Source organism: Conger conger, chromosome 9 (genome assembly GCF_963514075.1).
Source record: "Conger conger chromosome 9, fConCon1.1, whole genome shotgun sequence".
NCBI classification, from domain to species: Eukaryota; Metazoa; Chordata; class Actinopteri; order Anguilliformes; family Congridae; genus Conger; species Conger conger.
Window position 1 is genome coordinate 34,864,922 of NC_083768.1, and position 20,541 is coordinate 34,885,462.

Below are 20,541 nucleotides of genomic sequence, written 5' to 3' on the forward strand. Positions count from 1 at the left end.
TGTGTGCGTGTTGGGGAGGGGGCTGGGGTCGGGGGTCGTTTTTTGGAGGGTTTCCTGCACGCTGGTGACTGAAAGAGCGAGCGCGTCTGAGGGTCTCTCAGTCACGCGGAGCGTTCCGCGACCAGCCAGCCTGGGGTCCTATAAGTAGTGACGGGCTGTCCCTGTGACAGGAGGGGGACAGGTGCAGGGAGACCGAGATCTGGGGGGGGGGGGGGGGGGTGAGAATCGGACACAGCCACCTCTGTAGTCCACCAAGCACTTTAGTGAAAGTGAGAGAGACACCAGAGTCCTTTCACTTTAGGCACAGTGGGCAGGCAGTTCCACTGGAGATCAATTCAGTGTTGCCTCACAGGTTGCACTTACATATGTGGAATTATAATATTCAGGTATTGTGCCACTATCAACTTTTGGCATGTGTTACTGTCATTGTTTGCATGCTTTTCAGGAAAAATAGCATGTTGCAATAATAGCACTGGTACTTAATGCTTTCAGTGCTGACATGCTTGAGGTAAAAATAAATCGGTGCTCCAACAACAACTGAAAAAAATAATGACCAATTGCAAGCCAGTACACTGCCAAGTGAAGAAGTATTGGCCAGTCTCAAACCAGTTCAGCGCGAACTGAAGGAATACATGCCAAAAATGAATATTCCAAGTATTCAAGATTCTTAACATGTCAATGTCAAAATATTGCCACTATCCATGAGACCATATGCCAAAAAATGGCTGTAATATGTGATCGTTTGGCAAACTTTACTCAGGTACAAAATATATACAGAATGTGAAAAGATGTTACACAGAAGATAACAAGAATGTGTAGAATGAAAAGTGAGCCAAAATAAGTACCTTCATTTCCTGGGCTCACACCCACAAATCAAATCAATTCTGACGTCTCCTTTAAACTCACACACAGAGTTTGGAAGCATGAGACACTCACTCTTAGCAGTGGCTCTGAATCTGAATGACAGAATCCCTCCCAAAATGACAGTGTCTGCAAGCTGTGGGCACCTGCGGCTGACCACTGTCCGTCTAAAGCAAGAGAGCTATTTACAGACCCCTTGTAGAGACCTTGACAGAACCCAAATAAACTTGTGTCAATAACAATACCACAAATAACCAGCATCACAGTGAAACTAAATTAATACCGGTTGGCAATTTGACAACAAATGCATCTTCTTCAGGCAGTAAAAAATGAAAAAAGGAGAAAAACTATATAATAATAATAATAATAATAATAATAATAATAATAATAGTAATAGTAATAACTGGGCAAAAACCTGGTATGATTTCCCCCAAAAAAGGTTGTACCCTTGAAAAACATACTTATTGTAAACTGCAATGCTTAACTAAACAACTGGGTATATTAATGGATTGTACTACAATACTAAATGCATATAATTGAGTATCTAGTTCATCAAGAACTCCAATGTAGTTTCATCCATCCATCCATCCATTATCTGAACCCGCTTATCCTGATCAGGGTCGCAGGGGGGCTGGAGCCTATCCCAGCATACATTGGGCGAAAGGCAGGAATACACCCTGGACAGGTCCATCGCAGTCCATCGCAGGGCACACACACCATTCACTCACACACTCATACCTACGGGCAATTTAGACTCTCCAATCAGCCTAACATGCATGTCTTTGGACTGTGGGAGGAAACCGGAGTACCCGGAGGAAACCCACGCAGACACGGGGAGAACATGCAAACTCCACACAGAGAGGCCCCGGCCGACGGGGATTCGAACCCAGGACCTCCTTGCTGTGAGGCAGCAGTGCTACCCACTGCACCATCCGTGCTGCCCCAATGTAGTTTCAGTGCAGCTTAACTGATAAACTGCAATATAAAAAATAATTAAAATGTCTCCCCAGATTTGAACACCGCAATTTATCATTTCAAAATGAGAAAACATAAAAAGGATAAATAAATATTTGGTTCTGTGATTTGCCTGTACTGTATACTTTTTATTATGCAGTGTAGTGATACCTCCCTCTACTGGTGATCTGCAGGAATTACATCCTGCCATTAAGGTACTTGTCCACTAGGTGCCACCCACTAAAGCAGGTGGGCAATTCCATTACTGCAGGACCAGTGTGTATCCTCTATAGTTATTTCGTTGTCACTGTTGTCACTGGCCAAATGAGCTCATGAGCTGAATGCACTTAAACTGGCTTAACTGTCGATTAGACCACAATAAGATGTGGAATAATGGGATGGAGGAATAGTCTACAGTCATCATTCATGAACATACCAAGAAACTAAGCTAAGATAAAGATATAAGATATAAAAGCAGACGTTAGAATGAAAACCAGAAACAGATCCAGCTTTACACCAGGGTCATTCCAAGTTCCCGGGCACCATTTCAGGATTATGTGGAAACTTCTGCTCTTACTGAAATTATTCAATTAAATCAATCATATCTTGAACTGACAATTCTATTAGCACCAGCTACAGCCACATTCTGCAAGTGTATACTGAAGGAAAAGCGGTAGGAACAAAAACAAGCGTGCCTATCAGGAGCTTCAGGACCCCGGGTCTTAGAGGGTACCCAAGTGAATTTGTGAACTTTCCCTGCATCGGCATAGTACTGATCCAAAGCATACAAATCACTAAGGTTCCCCATACCTGCTCAAGTTCTCCCTCCATCTCAGTATGCTTCAGCTCCCAGAAGCTCCTCATGGTCTCCACCCTCTCCAGGCACTGGAAAAACACCAGCGTGGTTAGGTGCTGGCTGTCGGAGCGGCTGTGAGCGGCCTTCAGTCGGGCCACCTTGGCGGAAGGAGAGACGGGGCCCTGCACCCCCTTGTCCTGACTGCTCTCTGCTCTCCTCAGTGGAGTGACCTCTGACCTTCTCTCGTCAACTGCCTTTTTATCTAAACTGAGAGAACACACACACAACCACAAATAATATGCGAACATTGGCCTGTGATGTACCTGCTCTTAACATGGTTTTTAATTATAAAGTAGCTGGGTTACAGAAATTAACATTCAAAGCCTATGTCCACGGATTCAGTTTATTTATGCAGCACTGCCATTGTGCCTTACTGAGTAACCCAAGGCGCATAACTAGAATCTTTTCAGTTAACACCAAGCTGTGTAAATGGATAGAGCTATGTAACATATGCTGGCTGCTTAGTATATAAAGTATGCCATTTAAATATTTGAGATGATTCAATACAACTTTGGGAGAGAATGCAGGACCAACTAGTCTTGCGTAGTTGAACCAGTCTCCCAAGACTAAGCCTAATTCAAACCTAAATATGTGTGAGAACCATGTGCAAGATAAATAAGATCACACAAATTATTATATATTTTTTATTTAAAACATCACCATTTAAAACTTTCACCTCAGTGCAGAATCTTTGCACCCACTACCCAATTCTGCAGGTAGCCTAAAGTAAAAGTAAAATCTAGCCCTCACTTTTACTTATACTACTTCAACTCTTACTAGTTCTTATACCGTAATTAGTTCGCTAGATTTAGACTTAGCTGAACTTCATAAGGTCATGATTTAACAGACTACGTGTCCCACAATGCCATGCAGTTGTGTGGTTTTTGACTTTCACTTTACAACTAATCTACAACAATATTTATAATTTGATATTAAGTAGGCTACGGATCATACACCGAAACTGGTGTGCATAAAACTATCAGGGCTTCTCATTTTGTTCTGTTATTTATTTATTTATTTATTTAGTCGTTTTTGTCGCAGTAATTATACGACATTCCGGAAAGCATCGCGGGAAACATGGCGCAAGGAACAGGCAATGCTGATTCTGTGCAGTGTCCTGTATGTTTAGGTGATTTCGAAGCGTCAGTAATCAACGCTCACTTGGACAATTGCCTCTTGAACGATGCACAGTCTCAGGCATCAAATACCGATAGAGACATCGCTACTGAAAGCGGACCACCTCCCAAAAAATGCCGCATTTCAAGTGAAAGCGCGTCAGAGAACTGCGATGCCCCGGCGGGGACAGCAAACCCCGAAAGTAAAGTGCATCGCGCTGCGCCGTCCTCGGTTTTTACTATGTTTCAGAGGAACACAGCTCCAAACCAGAGCGAACGGAGCATGTTTTTCTCCAGCAAACAGACCCCTTCAACAAACAGCAAAGGTGGCAAACGCACTTCTCCAGAGGAGAAGGATTTAATTTCCCCTTACCAGCTTAAGTATGATGGAACTTCAACGTCGGGCTTGACCCAGACCCCGACCTGTCTACCTGCGCATTCACTATTAGATAGTGGCAAGCCTTTAGCGGAACTAATGCGACCCAGTAATCTCGAAGAATATTTTGGGCAAAATAAAGTCGTGGGAGAGAGCACTCTGATCCGATCACTATTGGACTCTCAGGAGATTCCCTCCATGATTCTGTGGGGACCACCTGGTTGCGGAAAGGTATGGTGTGATTTGGATTGTGAAGTAAACCCAGCTGTATTCAATTAAAGTATATGATTGTACACTACTAAGGAACTTGCATCATGTAGACTGTAATGGGCAAAATAGCCTAGTCTAGCCCGTTCTATTATTCACAAGGCATGTTTACCATGAACAAATTAAGTCTCGGATAAGTTTGAGGGACATACTTGTGGAAGACTCGGGCCCACATCTTTTTCATTATACAATCGACTTAAAATTTTTTAGCTGTATTAACTGGTTAACGTTAGCTAAATTAGTTGGCTAAAGCCTGAGGTTGTAACGACGTAGGCTATTACTTGACGCTGTTATACGGCCAGTGGGAGTTGTCGCTCATCTCCGTAGCCTAGTTCCGGGACTAGCTTAAACAATGATGTTGCATGAATGGGAAATCATCCCGAATGGTTGATCAGAACACCTCGAGCCGAAATAGAAACAGGCGCTGACACACGGGCATGAGAGATCTCGCACCTGGTGGAACATGTAACCTATTCTTAAGTTTGCGGATATCAAACCAATTGCTTTTTATATTACGGGGGTGATGAGATGCTCGTCGTGCTGTATCAAGTTATCATAAGCTATATTTTTTTATATAAATAGCTGACATTTTAAAACGAAAACATGAATAGCCTCTATTAAGTTCATCATTCAATATTTTCTGGATTACATTAATGTGGCACTTAAGCAAAACCATTTTGTTTTACTTTTGAGAAATTAAGCGACATGGAGCAAAATGCAGCTATCCAAGGACGGCATTAATTTGTGCTTCAGTAGGCCTCCAGCGTGTGTTTGAATATTAGCTACGCCCTGTCCTGTGTGCAGAACACTTCTGAAAGTATACACTTTGGACTCACACACTCCAAGGAGCATATGCATGATGATGGGGTGTGTGTGTGTGTGTGTGTGTGTGTGCGCGCACGTCACACGTCTCGGCCAATCAGAATGGCATATTTGCCGTATTTGTTTTTTTCTTCAGTGCAGTGGTATAACGTGCGTTTATGCCGTAGGAATCTAATGAATGAATCTAGTGCATTTTGAAAATCCTGCCTCTCTGCCACCTGTTGGTGGACATCCTGTTAAGGCACTGTTGTAGTGCATGGATGCATGAGCCCAAAAGCCAGGTATCCATTCTGATAGCGGTGCTTGGTATTTCTGTCACCAGAGGAGACAACGGGCTTGTCTGTGCTCTCCAAATCCATAGCCATGACTGCTAACATATGATTAGGCACTCCAAATTGGGGAGAAAAAGGGAGGGGAAGCATCAAACAACTTTAAAGCAGGAGCACCATTTGGTTCAGATAGGGGTATTGTCACCACAGTTAATGGCAGGAAGGTGCAAATACTGATAGTCCGTGTTCTGCGGTCACGTTAAAGTTCACATTTCTTCAATTTACTGGCAGGACAGTGAGGCTGCAGAAATGCCGACCAGGATGATTCACAGTGTATAACTGACCAGCTCATAATATTTTGCTATGGGAATCAAAGCGTTTTTCATTGACACTTATCCACTGTGATTTGCTGCACCCAGTTTTGTATGTCTTATTATATGATGAAAAAAGTTTAAGAACACAGCATATATTATCACATCCGGCCAGTTAGTTATGCCGCACAGATAAAACTTATCCTACTCGCACAATTACATCCTTATGTAACTCCAAACTGGCAAGGTCCTGGCCAAATAATGTTTTGAATGTGTGAGGTGTTTTCCAGGGTGTCTGACTTGCCAGACAGACAGTTCAGGACCTGAAACATTTGCTCAGAGAGGAGATTTTGAAAACCTGTCCTCCCGTGAAGCAGGGTAGACAAATCGGTTGTGTTTGGATGGATAACCTTCAGTATAAAGGGACTGCTGGACTGAAATGCATGGGTGTCGAACTGCAGCATCTGCTGGTATTTTTGTCAGGTATGTTTCCTTTTTGTCAGCAGCCAAATAAGGCCTTGGGAACAAGGAGTGTGGACTCTAAAAACCAGCAGACCCTACACCCCTCCAGATGGGGGTTGCAGTGGGGTTGTCTGCCCGCAGGCTGAAATGAAGTTTAAAAATGCACATTATCCTGCAAGGCAAAGGCAAGTTGTAAAAGTGCAAATCTCACTCACCCTTTCTACCCAAAAGCCCACCGGAGTTTGACACTCATGACTGGCGTGAATCTAATTTAGCTTGATGTTGTGAAACCATAAATCCATAAAACACTACCCGCAAAGGCTCCTCTGATGGCTTTTGGAAAAATAGCTCTTGGCACAATAGGCTCCTCTCTTAAATCAGAAATAGCACATGAACTTGCAGTGCTGGAATTCTGGTGCTCCAAAGACCTTCATTGTAAGACCCAGGATTACCTGTATATTCTTAGTAGCGGCCATTGAACCGTATTTTTAGAAGTGATTTGTTTCCATTTCACTGTAAAGGATGGTTACATTTCAGTAAATCCATGTGAACTCCACAGACTTTTGGATCACATTGTCACAGATTTGAATGATTTTGGCAAAAAACCCCTGAAACCAAAATTACACTAAATGTTTTTATATGGGAGATATAGGCTAACAAAGTTTGCATTAATTAGTGTGACTCCGTGACTTTTTGCCTAACAAAGATATAGGCTAACAAAGTTTGCATTAATTAGCTAGTGTGACTCTGTGACTTTATCTCCATTACTATAGGTTGTAGACAAATTGACTGGCTTAACTAGCTATATGTTTTACATATGCAGTCAACTACAGAATTATTGGCACCCTTGATAAGTAGAAAGAAGGCTGCATATAATAAACAACATGTTATATTCAAACGTATGGGAAAACTGTATATTCATTTACTCATGTTTAATGTTTTCATTGCTACAAATAATCTATTTCAGAACACCATAGGTGTCAAAATTATTTAACAATTAGAGCTATTACATTGTGTCATTCCATCACTTCCAGATTGGCTAGGGTATAAAAAGGAGTTAACAAGCATGCAGAACCCCTTCCATCAGCATGGGAAAAGCCAAAGAACTGTCAATTCAGAAGAGACAGATGGTAATCTGTCAAATGACCATGACAGGTCTGGTAGTGGGTACGAAAAAAAGCACCTCATACCTACAGTCAAATATGGAATTGTGTCATTGATGTTTTGGGGGTGTTTTGCTGCCAGTGGCTGTATTTACAGTCCAGAGGCTGTATTTAAGATAACTGGTATAGTACCATGGCATTTTGTCAGAAAATCTAGTTGTCTCTGCTAGGAAGACGAGATTTGGCCATATGTGGATTTTGCAGCAGGCCAATGACTCCAAACATACATCAAAATCCACACAGAAATTGAAAACAACATCCGTGTTCTGCAATGGCCTTTTCAGTTTCCAATCTAATGGTCTGAACTGAAGAGGGCAGACCATAAGCGCAAGCCCAAGGATATCCTCCAAATGTTTTCTCACAGAAATCAGAAATTATAGGAAAATGGCTGTGGCTGTATTATTTTCCAGGGGAAAATACACAAAGTATTCACTTTGGTGTGCCAATAATTTTGAAACCTGTTTTTTGGGAAAATAATTTTTCATTTGAGAAGTATAAGACATTGGTTGATTCATTATATCATTAATAAAGCACACTACTTGACACATAAAATAAATCAATCAATCTTACATCAATAACCTTTTTTTTTTTAGCTTAGAGTATTTCTTGTGCATATGTATCAACGGTGGCAGTAATTCTTACAAAAAAAAAAAAAAAAATGTTCTCTAAAGTTGGGTTATAATGTCAACACCATCTCCAGAAAATTTGGTCTTGGTTATTTGAGCCATTGCTGAGATCATAACTGATCTCATGTAGTGTTACAACCTCTGTCATAAGCTTTTGTGCTTGCATTTTTGCTGGATGCACCACCATCTTCGTTTTATTTCCAGTTTGCCCCAGATTGGCAATTTCCGCTACTGGTTCGTCTCTTTGAAAAGGCCGCCAATCCTACTGATCTGGGTAGACTAGCTCTGTACCCCTTTGTGTTTGTGACTGTGAATTAGTGATTGCTTCATTGATTTGAGTATGACTGTATTTGTGTTCGACTTACGACTCATTGCCTGTATTGGCGAAAAAGTTAAATCATTGGACCAGTCGCCTATGGTAAATTAGACCCGCATAGTATATCAGGCAAATATTGCGTGACCAAAGTTCTTAACAGCAGCATATTTACAGATTTAATGCCAATCAAGTCTATCAGGCTGAAGCCATAGGGAAGAGTCATGAAAACAATTATCATTTTAACCGATGCATTTATCGGAATCGGTATTGGGAATGAAAAAATGGTATCTCTAGCTGAGACCTGCTGGTCTTCCACCCTCACTTTACCTTGGAGTCATGTGCAAAGACAGTCTGGCCAATCCGTAGGACTAATTACCTGGGAGAAAAGAAAACCAGGCCTGGATTTGGATTTGAAAACTCTTGTCCTGCAATGCTTTAGAGAAGCCGCTAGTTTCAGACTATTATCCGTGCCATTCCAAAAAGACATGAGATACTTTCTTCCACACGTATATGTGAGGACATGGGGCGCTGTCAGATCACCTGAGTGCAGGGGGTACCTGCCTCTCAGGGGTTTGGGCTCAGGAAACTGCTGATGTGTAATAAATAAATAGTGACCACAGACGGTGGAATAGTTAATGCTCATATTCAAAAGGCACTGCATATCAATGCTGGTTTAATCCCTGCTCTCTCTATCTCTCTCTCTCACTCTCTCGCCGTCCTCCCCAGACCACCCTAGCCCACATCATCGCCAGCCGCAGCAAGAAGAGTGGCTCCATTCGCTTCGTCACGCTCTCTGCCACCAGCACCTCCACCAGCGAGGTGCGAGAGGTCATCAAGCAGTCCCAAAACGAGCTCCGGCTCTGCAAGAGGAAGACCATCCTCTTCATCGACGAGATTCACCGCTTCAATAAGAGCCAGCAGGTGTGCCAATGAGTATGGGTGTTTGTCACAGGAATTTATTGTGACAGTCATTATGACTGCTGAAACGGTTGTGTTTTGCGTGCTTCATACATTTACACAATAAGTTAGTATTTCATTTTTTATAGCGCTGTCCTTTTTTCTTTTTTCTTTTTTCTTTTTTTCAACTTTCTTAGAATGCGCAAATGTGCACATTCCACAGCCCCAAGGGTTTTTTTTTTTCCATAGAGATGATGTTTCTGCTTAACAATGATTGCAGCATGATTTAAGGAACAAAATGCATGAACAGAAGAAGTGAATGAACAGAAGAAAAATCTAAATCAAATCAATATTTGGTGTGATCACCCTTTGCCTTCAAAACAGCATCAGTTCTTCTAGGTATACTTGCGCACAGTTTTTGAAGGAACCCGGCAGGTAGGTTGTTCCAAACATCTTCTGTGGATTTAGGCAGCCTCAAATGCTTCTGTCTCTTCATGTAATCCCAAACTTGATGACGTTGAGATCAGGGCTCTGTGGGGGCCAGACCATCACTTCCAGGACTCCTTGTTCTTCTTTACCCTGAATATAGTTCTTAATGACATTGGCTGTATGTTTGGGGTCGTTGTCCTGCTGCAGAATCAGATGCCTCCCTGATGGTATTGCATGATGGATAAGTATCTGCCTGTACTTCTAAGCATTGAGGAGACCATTAATTCTAACCAAATCCCCAACTCCATTTGCAGAAATGCAGCCCCAAACTTCCACCATGCTTCACTGTTGCCTGCAGACACTCATTCTTGTACCGCTCTCCAGCCCTGCCTTCTGCTCCAGCCAAATTTTTCAAATAGCATTTCATTTTGACTCATCAGTCCAGAGAACCTGCTGCCATTTTTCTGCACCCCAGTTCCTGTGTTTTCATGCATAGTTGAGTCGCTTGGCCTTGTTTCCACGCCGGAGGTATGGCTTTTTGGCCGCAATTCTTCCATGAAAACAATGTTTGACCAGACTTCTCCACACAGTAGATGGGTATTCCTGGGTCCCACTGGTTTCTGGCGATTCTGAGCTGATGGCACTGCTGGACATCTTCCGATTGCGAAGGGAAGTAAGCATGATGTGTCTTTCAAGTTTCCTTGGCTGGCCACTGCATCTACAGTCCTCAACGTTGCCCGTTTCTTTGTGTTTCTTCAACAGAGCTTGGAAAGCACATCTGGAAACCCCTGTTTGCCTTGAAATTTCTGCCTGGGAGAGACCTTGCTGATGCAGTCTAACTACCTTGTGTCTTGTTGCTGTGCTCAGTCTTGCCATGGTGTATGACTTCTGACATTAAACTTCAGTAACCTCGCCTTGGAAGCAGAGTTTGGCTGTTCCTCACCCAGTTTTAACCCTCCTACACAGCTGCTTCTGTTTCAGTTAATGATTGTGTTTCAACCTACATATTAAATTGATGATCATTAGCTCATTGGTATAATTGGTTAATCACACATCTGACTATATGCCTACAAAATCTCTGACTTTGTGTACCAAGAAGAATTGATGCTGGTTTGCAGGCAAAGGGTGGTCACACCAAATATTGATTTGATTTAGATTTTTCTTCTTTTCACTCACTTTGCAATTGATAAAAATAAACTATTAACATTTCTATTTTTGAAAGCATTTTTACTTTACAGCATTTTTTCACACCTCCCTAAAACTTTTGCACAGTACTGTATTTGATGTATTGCTCATACAGTAGGTGGGAACACTAGTCATAATTATTACACTGAATCCTGCTTTTCTGGCCATGCACCATAAAATGGTCTTTGAACTCATAACCTATGCATGAAGAATAGTATTTGATATGTTCCCATTTGGGAATGCATGTATCCAGGGTACCAGCTGGCTGCCATTCCCACAGCACAGTTTTCCATTGCAGCCCCCCCACCCCCGGATTTTTCCAATGGAAAAAGGAACTAGACACCACATTGCACCTGTACACGCCTTTACCCTTTTAGTGCTGTTATCCTTGTTTTTAACACCAACAGCAACATAATATCATGCAGCTCTGCAGGCTAGCATCTCTGCCCAAAGCTCACTTCATGTGTCAGTGTGTGTTTGTGTGCGTGTGTGCGTACATGGCAACAGACTTGTGTACTGTGGAATTCCTGTTGCTATAATGCAGAGAACTTAAGCCATCTGTCTGCAGCGCTTTATTGTTTGTGAAACTGCAGATCTCAAAATAAACGCAGATTAACCTGCTGAAGCAGTACTAAAACCAAACCCGACACTCTTTATTCCTGTGGCTCGACAGTACTTTCAGGGGCTCCTGTTTTGGTGCAACAAGGACATCACTTAACATTGAAGGCAGAACACATGGTTCATTCCACCAACAGTTGCATTACGGTGATGTGGAGGCATACAAATCACAATTATGGTACCACAGTCTAGGCATTCAGAATCATTCTCATCATATCGGCATTATCAAATTATGATCACATTATCATTGTTATAATATCAGCATTGTCATAGTTTAAGACCGCAGTGATCACCGTGTCTCAAGTAAGCTCAGAAAGAAATGTAGAGCTAAATAGAGATGGAAGGTGGACTCACCGTTGGTTTGCGGACAGTTTCTGGATGCTCAGGGCTTTTTTGACTTTCCCTCCCATGTCCCTCGCCGCAGGACACCTTCCTGCCCCACGTGGAGAGCGGGATCGTGACGCTGATCGGGGCCACCACGGAGAACCCCTCGTTCCAGGTGAACGCGGCCCTGCTGAGCCGCTGCAGGGTGCTGGTGCTGGAGAAGTTGAGCGTGGAGGCGATGGGCGCGATCCTGCGCCGGGCAGCCGACGCGCTCGGGCTGCAGCTGCTAGGGCCGCCGGGCGTCCGGGGCGATGAGGACTCCGCAGAGCGCACCAGCGGATCTGAGTGAGTGCTCCCGGGACAGGCCCCGTTATCAAGGAGGGGCGTGGAATTTCAGAGTCCGGATGAGCCGGCTGCCAGGAATTCCTTGACGCCGATCGGTGGGTGGGGATTATGGTGTATCGGGCCTGACTGGATCCATGTGTTCTCCTCTGCTAAGCGACTGTTTCTGTACCTCCTAAATCACAATGGAAGCTTGAGGATACGTACAGGAATGCAGGCAGTGCATTTTCAATTCAGGTTTGTGTACTCAGGATTAAGAATTGTCTAAAGGGGTCGTAAAGGGGTCACACGTGCCAAGCTCGTGCAGTCAGCGGCTTCATGTAGATTTATTGCTGTGCGCATAGATTAAAAACGTGCCAGGCCATTATTCATTCTGGATTATTCCTTTGCAATGGACTTTCTTCTGACCACTTTTACATCCCAGGTAGAGCAAGTATTTCTCCTGGGGCTTGCCATTTGCATATGGTATGTACGTATAGACTTACTGGGTATGACTTAATTAGTTCTGTTATTTCTATTGAGTTCTTGTCATCTTGCGAGTGGCATCATTGTTTTCATGGACAATGCTTTTTTAAACATTGTGTGTCTGGATGCTGAAGTGTTCCAAAGGCTGAGTTTACATGTCAAACTGAAAATGCTAATGAGTAAGCCTTCACATTCAGTGATTTTATCCTTATTGCTGACTATTGAAGCGATAACATTTTCACAGCAGTCCATAATATCTGTCCTTAAGTATTCCTAAGTGAAATGTAATCTCTGTAACGTTAAAAAAAGATTAGCTTCGCTCTCATTTTGCTAGATGGCCTGGTCTCCGTATCAGGTTATCATTCTCCTTTCCGTTTACATATGGACATTTCTGCTGTATATAGATGGCCTGCTATAAATGTGTTCCTCATGGAGGGAAGGGCAATGTGCCTAACACATATCATGTTTTTTTCCAGATATTTTCATAATGCATCAATCCTATCACAATATGTACTGTTAGCAAACAGCAAGGTTTTTGCGAAGTTTGTTTTGCTTTAGAAACTCATGAATTGAATGCAATTCAATATATACTGTCCCCTCCAAGAGCAGTCAATTCCTTTGTTTTTGCTATACATTGTCTATTGAGAGTATTGAATTTGAGGTCAAAAGATGTACATGAGATGACAGATTTGAATTTCAGCTTTTATTACCTGGTATTTCTTATTTAGATTTGTTAAACAACTTAGAACATATCACCTTTTGTATCAGACCAATTTCTATGTGAGCAAAAGTATTGGAACATGTGACTGACAGGTGTTTCATGTTGCCCAGATGTGTCCTGTTAGATTGATTGGTTAATAAGTAATACATTGTTCTGAATGTCTACTCTTGGTTTTAGGCTTGGGTTTTGCCTCTGAAGACTGCATTTGTGTTAGAAAAGATGAACCCTACATGAAGACCAGAGGGCTGTCTTTGGGAGAAAGGCAAGGCATTTTGAAGCTTAGAGAAGAGGGGAGTCATAGCCATTGCACAAGCATTGGGGATAGCTTGTACAACAAAAAGAAAGAAACCGCTGGTGTGTTGAGCAACAGAAATCAAACAGGTCGACCAAGGAAAACAACAGCACTTGATGACAAAAATTCTTTGAACATTCTGTCAACTGTTCAAAGAAGACTTGGAGAGCAGCAATACCACAAGGTGCAACCACTCATCAGTAGTAGGAATGGGAAGGCAAGATTACAATTTTCAAAGATTGAAGAGTGATGAGTCACAAATGTTCTGGAACAAAGTTTTATGGACTGATGAGACAAAGATTAACCTCTACCAAAGTGATGAAAAGTGTGGAAAATGGATCTGCTCATGATCCAAAACATATAAATTAATCTGTGAAGCATGTTGGATGAAGTGTCATGGCTAGGGCTTGCATGGCTGCTCTTGGAGTGGGCTCACTAATCTTTATTGATGTAATTCATGATAGTAGCAGCAGGATGAATTCAGACAAATACATTCTGCCAATTAATGGAGAAATGTGTCCAAACTAATTTGGAGGAACAAGATAATGACCCACAACACACTGCCAAAGGACTTTTAGGAATTAGGAAGAAAAAGTGGAAGGTTTTAGACTGGCCAAGCCAATCACCAGACCATAACCAAATTGACCATGCATTCCACCTCCTGAAGAGGAGATTGAAGATTGAACAACTGAAATTGGCTGCAGTAAAAGTCTGGAAAACAGTTTGGTGATGTCAGTTGGTTGCTGGCTTGATGCAGTTATTGCAAGCAAAGGAGATGCTGACAAATATTAAGTGTTATTACTTTCACTTACTTAAATACTGTGTTCCAATACTTTTGCTAAGGTGCTAAAGGTTGACTATGTCAAAGGTGCTATGTTCTAAGTAGTTACACATCTAGGTGTAAATACCAGGAAATAAAAGCTGAAATTCTGTCTCATGTTCATTCTTATTTCAACCCCAACTGTATTCAGTGTATTGCAAAAACAAAGGAATTGCCCTTGCTGTTCCAATACTTTTTGAGGGGATTGTACATACTAATATTGATAATTCTATTAATTTATAGCAACGCATTTTTGCTACTCATTGATACCTTGGAAGCAATATGAGGATTTTTTTCAGGACTGTTCATCGCCCAACTGTTCATCAGTTGTCAATCACAAACACATGCCGTGATAAGCTGAGCAGCCTGTAGGGAACAACAAAAATAATTTGAGAAGAGTACTATGCCTTGTTACAGCAGTTCTGGCAAAATCTATCATCATTGATTGAAATATCTAATATGCTTTTCTAAATGTGTTGTGACTGAAATTGTGATATAAAATGGTAATATCTCCCACCCCTACCCCCTTTATGTGAATTCACTGTAATAATGGGGAATTGTCCCCTGAATCCACTCCTCCTGGGACAAGCCACCTGTCTCTGTCCAACTCTTCTTCTGCACGATCCATTGAAGAATGGGGAGGGGGTGGGATCTGTCATTTTCCAATCTGCGTCACTGGATATACTGTCTGCAAGAACTCTATCTGACCTATCAGATTTTAAAAGCTGTCACTTGTCAGTGGTAAAGGGAGCTTCATGGATAGTTAAAAAAATATGATGGGAATTTTGCCGCACGTTAGTTCAACATGACCGAGCAGGGCAGTGAGTCTAGTTGCCTCAGTCTCTCTTTTGCTGAAGGACCTCTCAAGTGTTCTCACTTGCCATCGTTATGCTTATGTATGAAAAGTAACTTGTGACTGATTGATGTCTCTATATACAGTACATGGACCAGCATAGTCTTGTCCTCCGAGTCACCTTTTATTGCATTTCATGTGGTGGTTTTGTACAAAAACCTGTTTACCTGTGAATTGCAGGATTTAATTTTAGGGCAATAATAATGCGTAAAGCTTTGAGGTTTCTCTGTCTGCTCAAACGTGCCTTTGTAGAAGATAAAACCCAATGCTCCCAGAACCAGCATGTTCTTTGTATGTAGTAAACTCTTTCTATGGTGGCCATGAGTAACTTGGGGGGGATCATTGGAGAACACTGAACACTGCAACCCACTTAGACCTGCTACAGGGGATAGAAATATGTTCCCTCTCTTCTGCGCACACGCACACACACACAGACAAACATACAAACATACACATGCACATACACATACCTTCCGTTCCATTCTGAGTGCTTGCTAAAGATCTTAGCCTCGCAAGTAATGTGAAGGAATTTACATGGCTAGCGTTTAATCACCGTATTGGATTTCACGTCAAACACGCTGAGAGTTGATTTCAGTCGGGGTTGTTTTCCTCTCTTCTGTCCTTACCCAGGTGTCACTTTATTGGAGATAGGGGTTTAGTGTGTACATACACTCAGTGAGCACTTCTACACCAGCTCCACCATTTAATTTGCCAAATATTTGGCAGCAACTAAATGCATAAAAGCATGCAGATATGGTCAAGAGGTTCAGCTGTTTTTCAGACCAAATGTCAGAATGGGGAAGAAATGTGATCAAAACAAAGTGAAAAAAGAAAAGTGACTTTGACTGTGGAATGATTACTGGTTCCAGACAGTGTGGTTTGAGTATCTCAGAAACTGCTGATCTCCTGGATTTTCATGCACAACCATCTCTGCAGTTTATAGAGAATTGTGTGGGGGGGAAAAAAACATCCAGTGAGCAGCAGTTCTGTGGGCAAAAACGCATTGTTAATGACAACGGTCAGAGGAGAACAGCCAGACTGGAGATATTGCACATTTTGGTTCTAAATGTGTGCTTATTTTGTACTAAAGGGGTCTACTGTTGCTGTTTCACAGGCTGAGGGTGTTAATCGAGCAGAAGGCCCTGGACACTATCGCCCATTTATGTGACGGAGATGCCCGTGTTGGGCTAAACGGGCTCCAGTTGGCGGTACAGGCCCGGATCAGTGCCGCCAGGCTGGGGCAGACCAAGCCTGCTGGCACCAGTCAGGACGTCCTGGTGCAGGAGGACCACATCAAAGAGGGGCTTCAGAGGTCCCACATCCTCTATGATAAAGCAGGTGAGCTCACCGCATTGGCTAATCCTCTGTAAGAGGGCTGGTCACTCAGCTGATGGTCAGCCTGTTTGTTAAAGTTAGGTTTTTGCTTGGTCAGTACTCTGACAGGAGAAATCTTAGCTGCTGTTGGAAATTGTTGTTCAGTTGTGGAAATTGTGTTCCAGTGCAATTATGGGAACACTGCTGTAGGAGAAAGAATATTTTGGAAGAGCCGTTGTACCGAGGGCCATGCTGAGGTCAATAAAAATCCCAGAGATCAAAATCTCTGCAAAGAATAGGAATGGTAGCCTGGCCAAATTCTCAAAATGGCTTTCTCAATATAGCCCTGTACTGTTTATCTTTGATTGTATAACAAGTTTCCCCACCCTTTTATGTACAGCAGGCAGTTTGGGGGATACTAAGCAGCTGCTTGAGCTCACAAGCTGTAAAGCAGTGGAGTAGTTTATAAAGAGATGCAACAGCGGGGGCCTGAATGGAGATGGGTAGGGTGTGTGTCTAAGAGCCTCTCAGTACCTACTCCGGTGGAAACACCGCCAAAATTGGGTGAGGGTCCTGTCGCGGTATACAGTCCCAAGGGGCCGGCTGATGACAGTGGCTCATACAGTAAACCCAGAGACTGCCTGGCTCCAGTGACTGGACCCCAAGAGGGGGTGGGGTCCCAGCTGTCAGGGTCACCAGAGGTCATCCTGGACGAAAGCCTCTTCACCATTCCCCTGGGAAACCCCTTTTATTTGTGTTGGGTTTCCGCTCTCAGTAGCGGCTGTCGGAAACGGGAATTTGAGCACCCCGTGCTCCGTAGACACTTGAGGCCTTTGTGTGGGCAGGGCTGAGCCCTGAGTGATACAAGGAGATTAGGAGAGAGTGACTCGGGCCTCTGTAATGGAGTTCTCTCACGCAAGGGCCTCCATCAAAGCAACCTTTAATAAACAAGAGTTTATAAAACAAGCTGGGGAGCTATATATATTATGATTTATCATCTATTATTATGTATTTATTATTTAGCATTATCATCACAGGCTTTTGTTTCATCAGTTGGAGGGTTGCCGGTGTAATTTCAGATCTGTGTGTCATTCCCCTCACAACTGCCTCTGTGACTGAGGCCCTGAGAAACAGCGCGTTCTGCCCTCGGGTCACTCACCTCCTTGGCTCTGCCAGAGACACAGGCACATTCTGCCCTGAGGTCACACACCTCCTTGGCTCTGCCAGAGACACAGGCACATTCTGCCCTGAGGTCACACACCTCCTTGGCTCTGCCAGAGACACAGGCACATTCTGCCCTCAGGTCACACACCTCCTTGGCTCTGCCAGAGACACAGGCACATTCTGTCCTCAGGTCACACACCTCCTTGGCTCTGCCAGAGACACAGGCACATTCTGCCCTCAGGTCACACACCTCCTTGGCTCTGCCAGAGACACAGGCACATTCTGCCCTCAGGTCACACACCTCCTTGGCTCTGCCAGAGACACCGGCACATTCTGTCCTCAGGTCATGCACCTCCTTGGCTCTGCCAGAGACACAGGCACATTCTGCTCTCAGGTCACGCACCTCCTTGGCTCGGGCAGCACAAATCACAACAGCCCCTTATGTAACAGTGGAACAAGCTTTACTGTTCCCTTTGTCCTGCCCCGCTTCTTTTTTTGGCCTATTAAATGGGCCTGTGAGATGACTGATGAATGCGGGATGTTTCAAGGTGATGACTGGCAACCTGAGCTATTGTAAGGAACCTGCTTTTCTCCTTCCTCTCCCTCTGTCACATTCTCCACTCTCGAGTGAAGGTGAGGAGCACTATAACTGCATCTCCGCCCTACACAAGTCTATGAGGGGCTCCCACACCAACGCTGCCCTCTACTGGCTGGGCCGAATGCTGGAGGGGGGAGAAGATCCGCTCTATGTGGCCCGGAGGCTGGTCCGTTTCGCGAGCGAGGATGTGGGTGAGTGAAATGGGTGGGGTTGTGTCACCACTGGGGACTTGGGTGACTCACAGTGTGAGTGAAATTGGTGGGCGTTGTTTAGCATTTGGAGGGTATGGATGAGTAGGGACAGCTGGTAGCTCCAGAGGGGATTGTCCTCAGCTTAGTCTATCAACTTAGCGTAATCAAGTCGCTTTGGATAAGAGTTTCCACCAAATATCAAATTATTTGTTATTTATGAGTAACACAGAGGTTAGGGTTAGCGGTGGGATGTTTGTTCATTAAGGCGATGCAGAGCTGTACTCACTGGTCTTGTTGTATTTGTACCATGTAGGTCTGGCACACACCCACACTTTTTGTTGCCAGTTTTAAAATAATGTGTCTAATATCATTACCATAAAAAAAAAATTTTTTAAACCCTAAACCAACTTGGGTTGAAAACATGAACATCAAAGCGTATTCGTGGGTTACCTCCAAGGAGGTCTTGTTTGTTCTCTTTGATGAAAATGTTGGATTTCAGTGCATGGACGAGTCGATCGGTAAAGGATTCCTATAGCAGTCTGCAGTACATTTCTGAGATCAGTGTGTGCTCTCCCATCACCTCCTGTACAGAAAGGGTGTCGTAGCGCATCACAGTGCTCCCATGTTTCCTGTGTCTCTTAACTAGGACTGGCGGATCCCGCCGCCCTTCCCCAGGCGGTGTCCGCGTTCCAGGCCTGCCACTTCATCGGAATGCCGGAGTGCGAGGTGAGTTCAAACAGCGGCCACCTAAAGCACTGGGACCTGCTAAGTATAATGTTTAGAAATGTTTCACAATTTTGCACTATTCATCTCTCTCTTTCTTCTCTCCTTCCCTCCTCGTTGACTCTGCAGGTGATCCTTGCGCAGTGTGTGGTCTATTTGGCCAGAGCGCCCAAATCCGTGGAGGTATACACGGCGTACTCCAACGTGAAGGCCTGCCTGCGAAACCAGCGAGGGCCTCTGCCCCCCGTACCCCTCCACCTCCGCAACGCCCCCACCAGGCTGATGAAGGACCTGGGCTATGCCAAGGGGTACAAGTACAACCCCGCCTTCAGCGAGCCAGTGGAGCAGGACTACCTGCCCACGGAGCTGAGAGGGGTGGACTTCTTCACCTGGGAGCCTTCTGACCTTTAGTCTTGTGTATCCTAGTAACCCCGCTGTGGCCCCATGAACCGTTTGGGCCCCACGTATTTGCATGTGGCCCCTGGCCATTATGCGTATCCCTGTAAACCAGAGGCTCCTGTTGCAGCCTCTGTGTCTCCTGTGAGTCTTTGAACGCATAGCCAATGTACCTGTTTGAGAGACCTTGAAGTTTAACTCTAAGGGCCAGAGGGGGCAAAATTATTCACTGAAATAAGTTAAAGGGCAGTAAAGCTGGATTGAAATCAGAAAGAATAATACACCGCAGAATTTTCAGAGATGCAGGCCACCGTTCAGTTACAACTGGAGGCAGCTTCGAGTCGTAATCATATGCTGATGTTGAAATCACAGATGAGTGGTTTAGAATCCCTTTCGAATTGAATGCATTACCTTCTGTGTGAATCTCAAAAAACTGTATTTTCTGGCAGTATTTAATGCTTTATATTAAAGATGGAAAAGAGGATGTGAAATATGATTTATCACTGGTTGTTGTACAATATGTTTTCCTTTACAATTTTGATGCACACTTATTTTGAACAATGAAGGATGTCACTAAACATTTACCAATTCAAGTTGCTTAAAGTACTGATGTGCATTGAATACACAGACGGAATGACTGCATATATTTTGTACCCATTTTCATCAAAGCTCATAGTAGATAAAATAAGTGATCGCGAAATACACAATCGCCTCACAGCAAGGAGGTCCTGGGTTCGAATCCCCGTCAGGATAAGCGGGTTAAGATAATGGATGGATGGAAGTACACAATCATTCGTCTTGATTGTTGAGC

General features: G+C 43.6%; 1 protein-coding gene across 1 annotated transcript; it reads left to right on the forward strand.

Annotated features, from left to right (window-relative positions):
* Nucleotides 1-3,735: 3,735 nt before the first annotated feature.
* Nucleotides 3,736-20,221, forward strand: wrnip1 (WRN helicase interacting protein 1). Its single transcript, XM_061254187.1, has 7 exons — nucleotides 3,736-4,393; nucleotides 9,125-9,319; nucleotides 11,952-12,196; nucleotides 16,459-16,682; nucleotides 18,456-18,611; nucleotides 19,258-19,337; nucleotides 19,464-20,221. Exons 1-7 carry the CDS (start codon nucleotides 3,749-3,751, stop codon nucleotides 19,743-19,745), a joined length of 1,827 nt encoding a protein of 608 aa, XP_061110171.1. The 5' UTR covers nucleotides 3,736-3,748; the 3' UTR covers nucleotides 19,746-20,221.
* The last annotated feature ends 320 nt before the right edge of the window (nucleotides 20,222-20,541 follow it).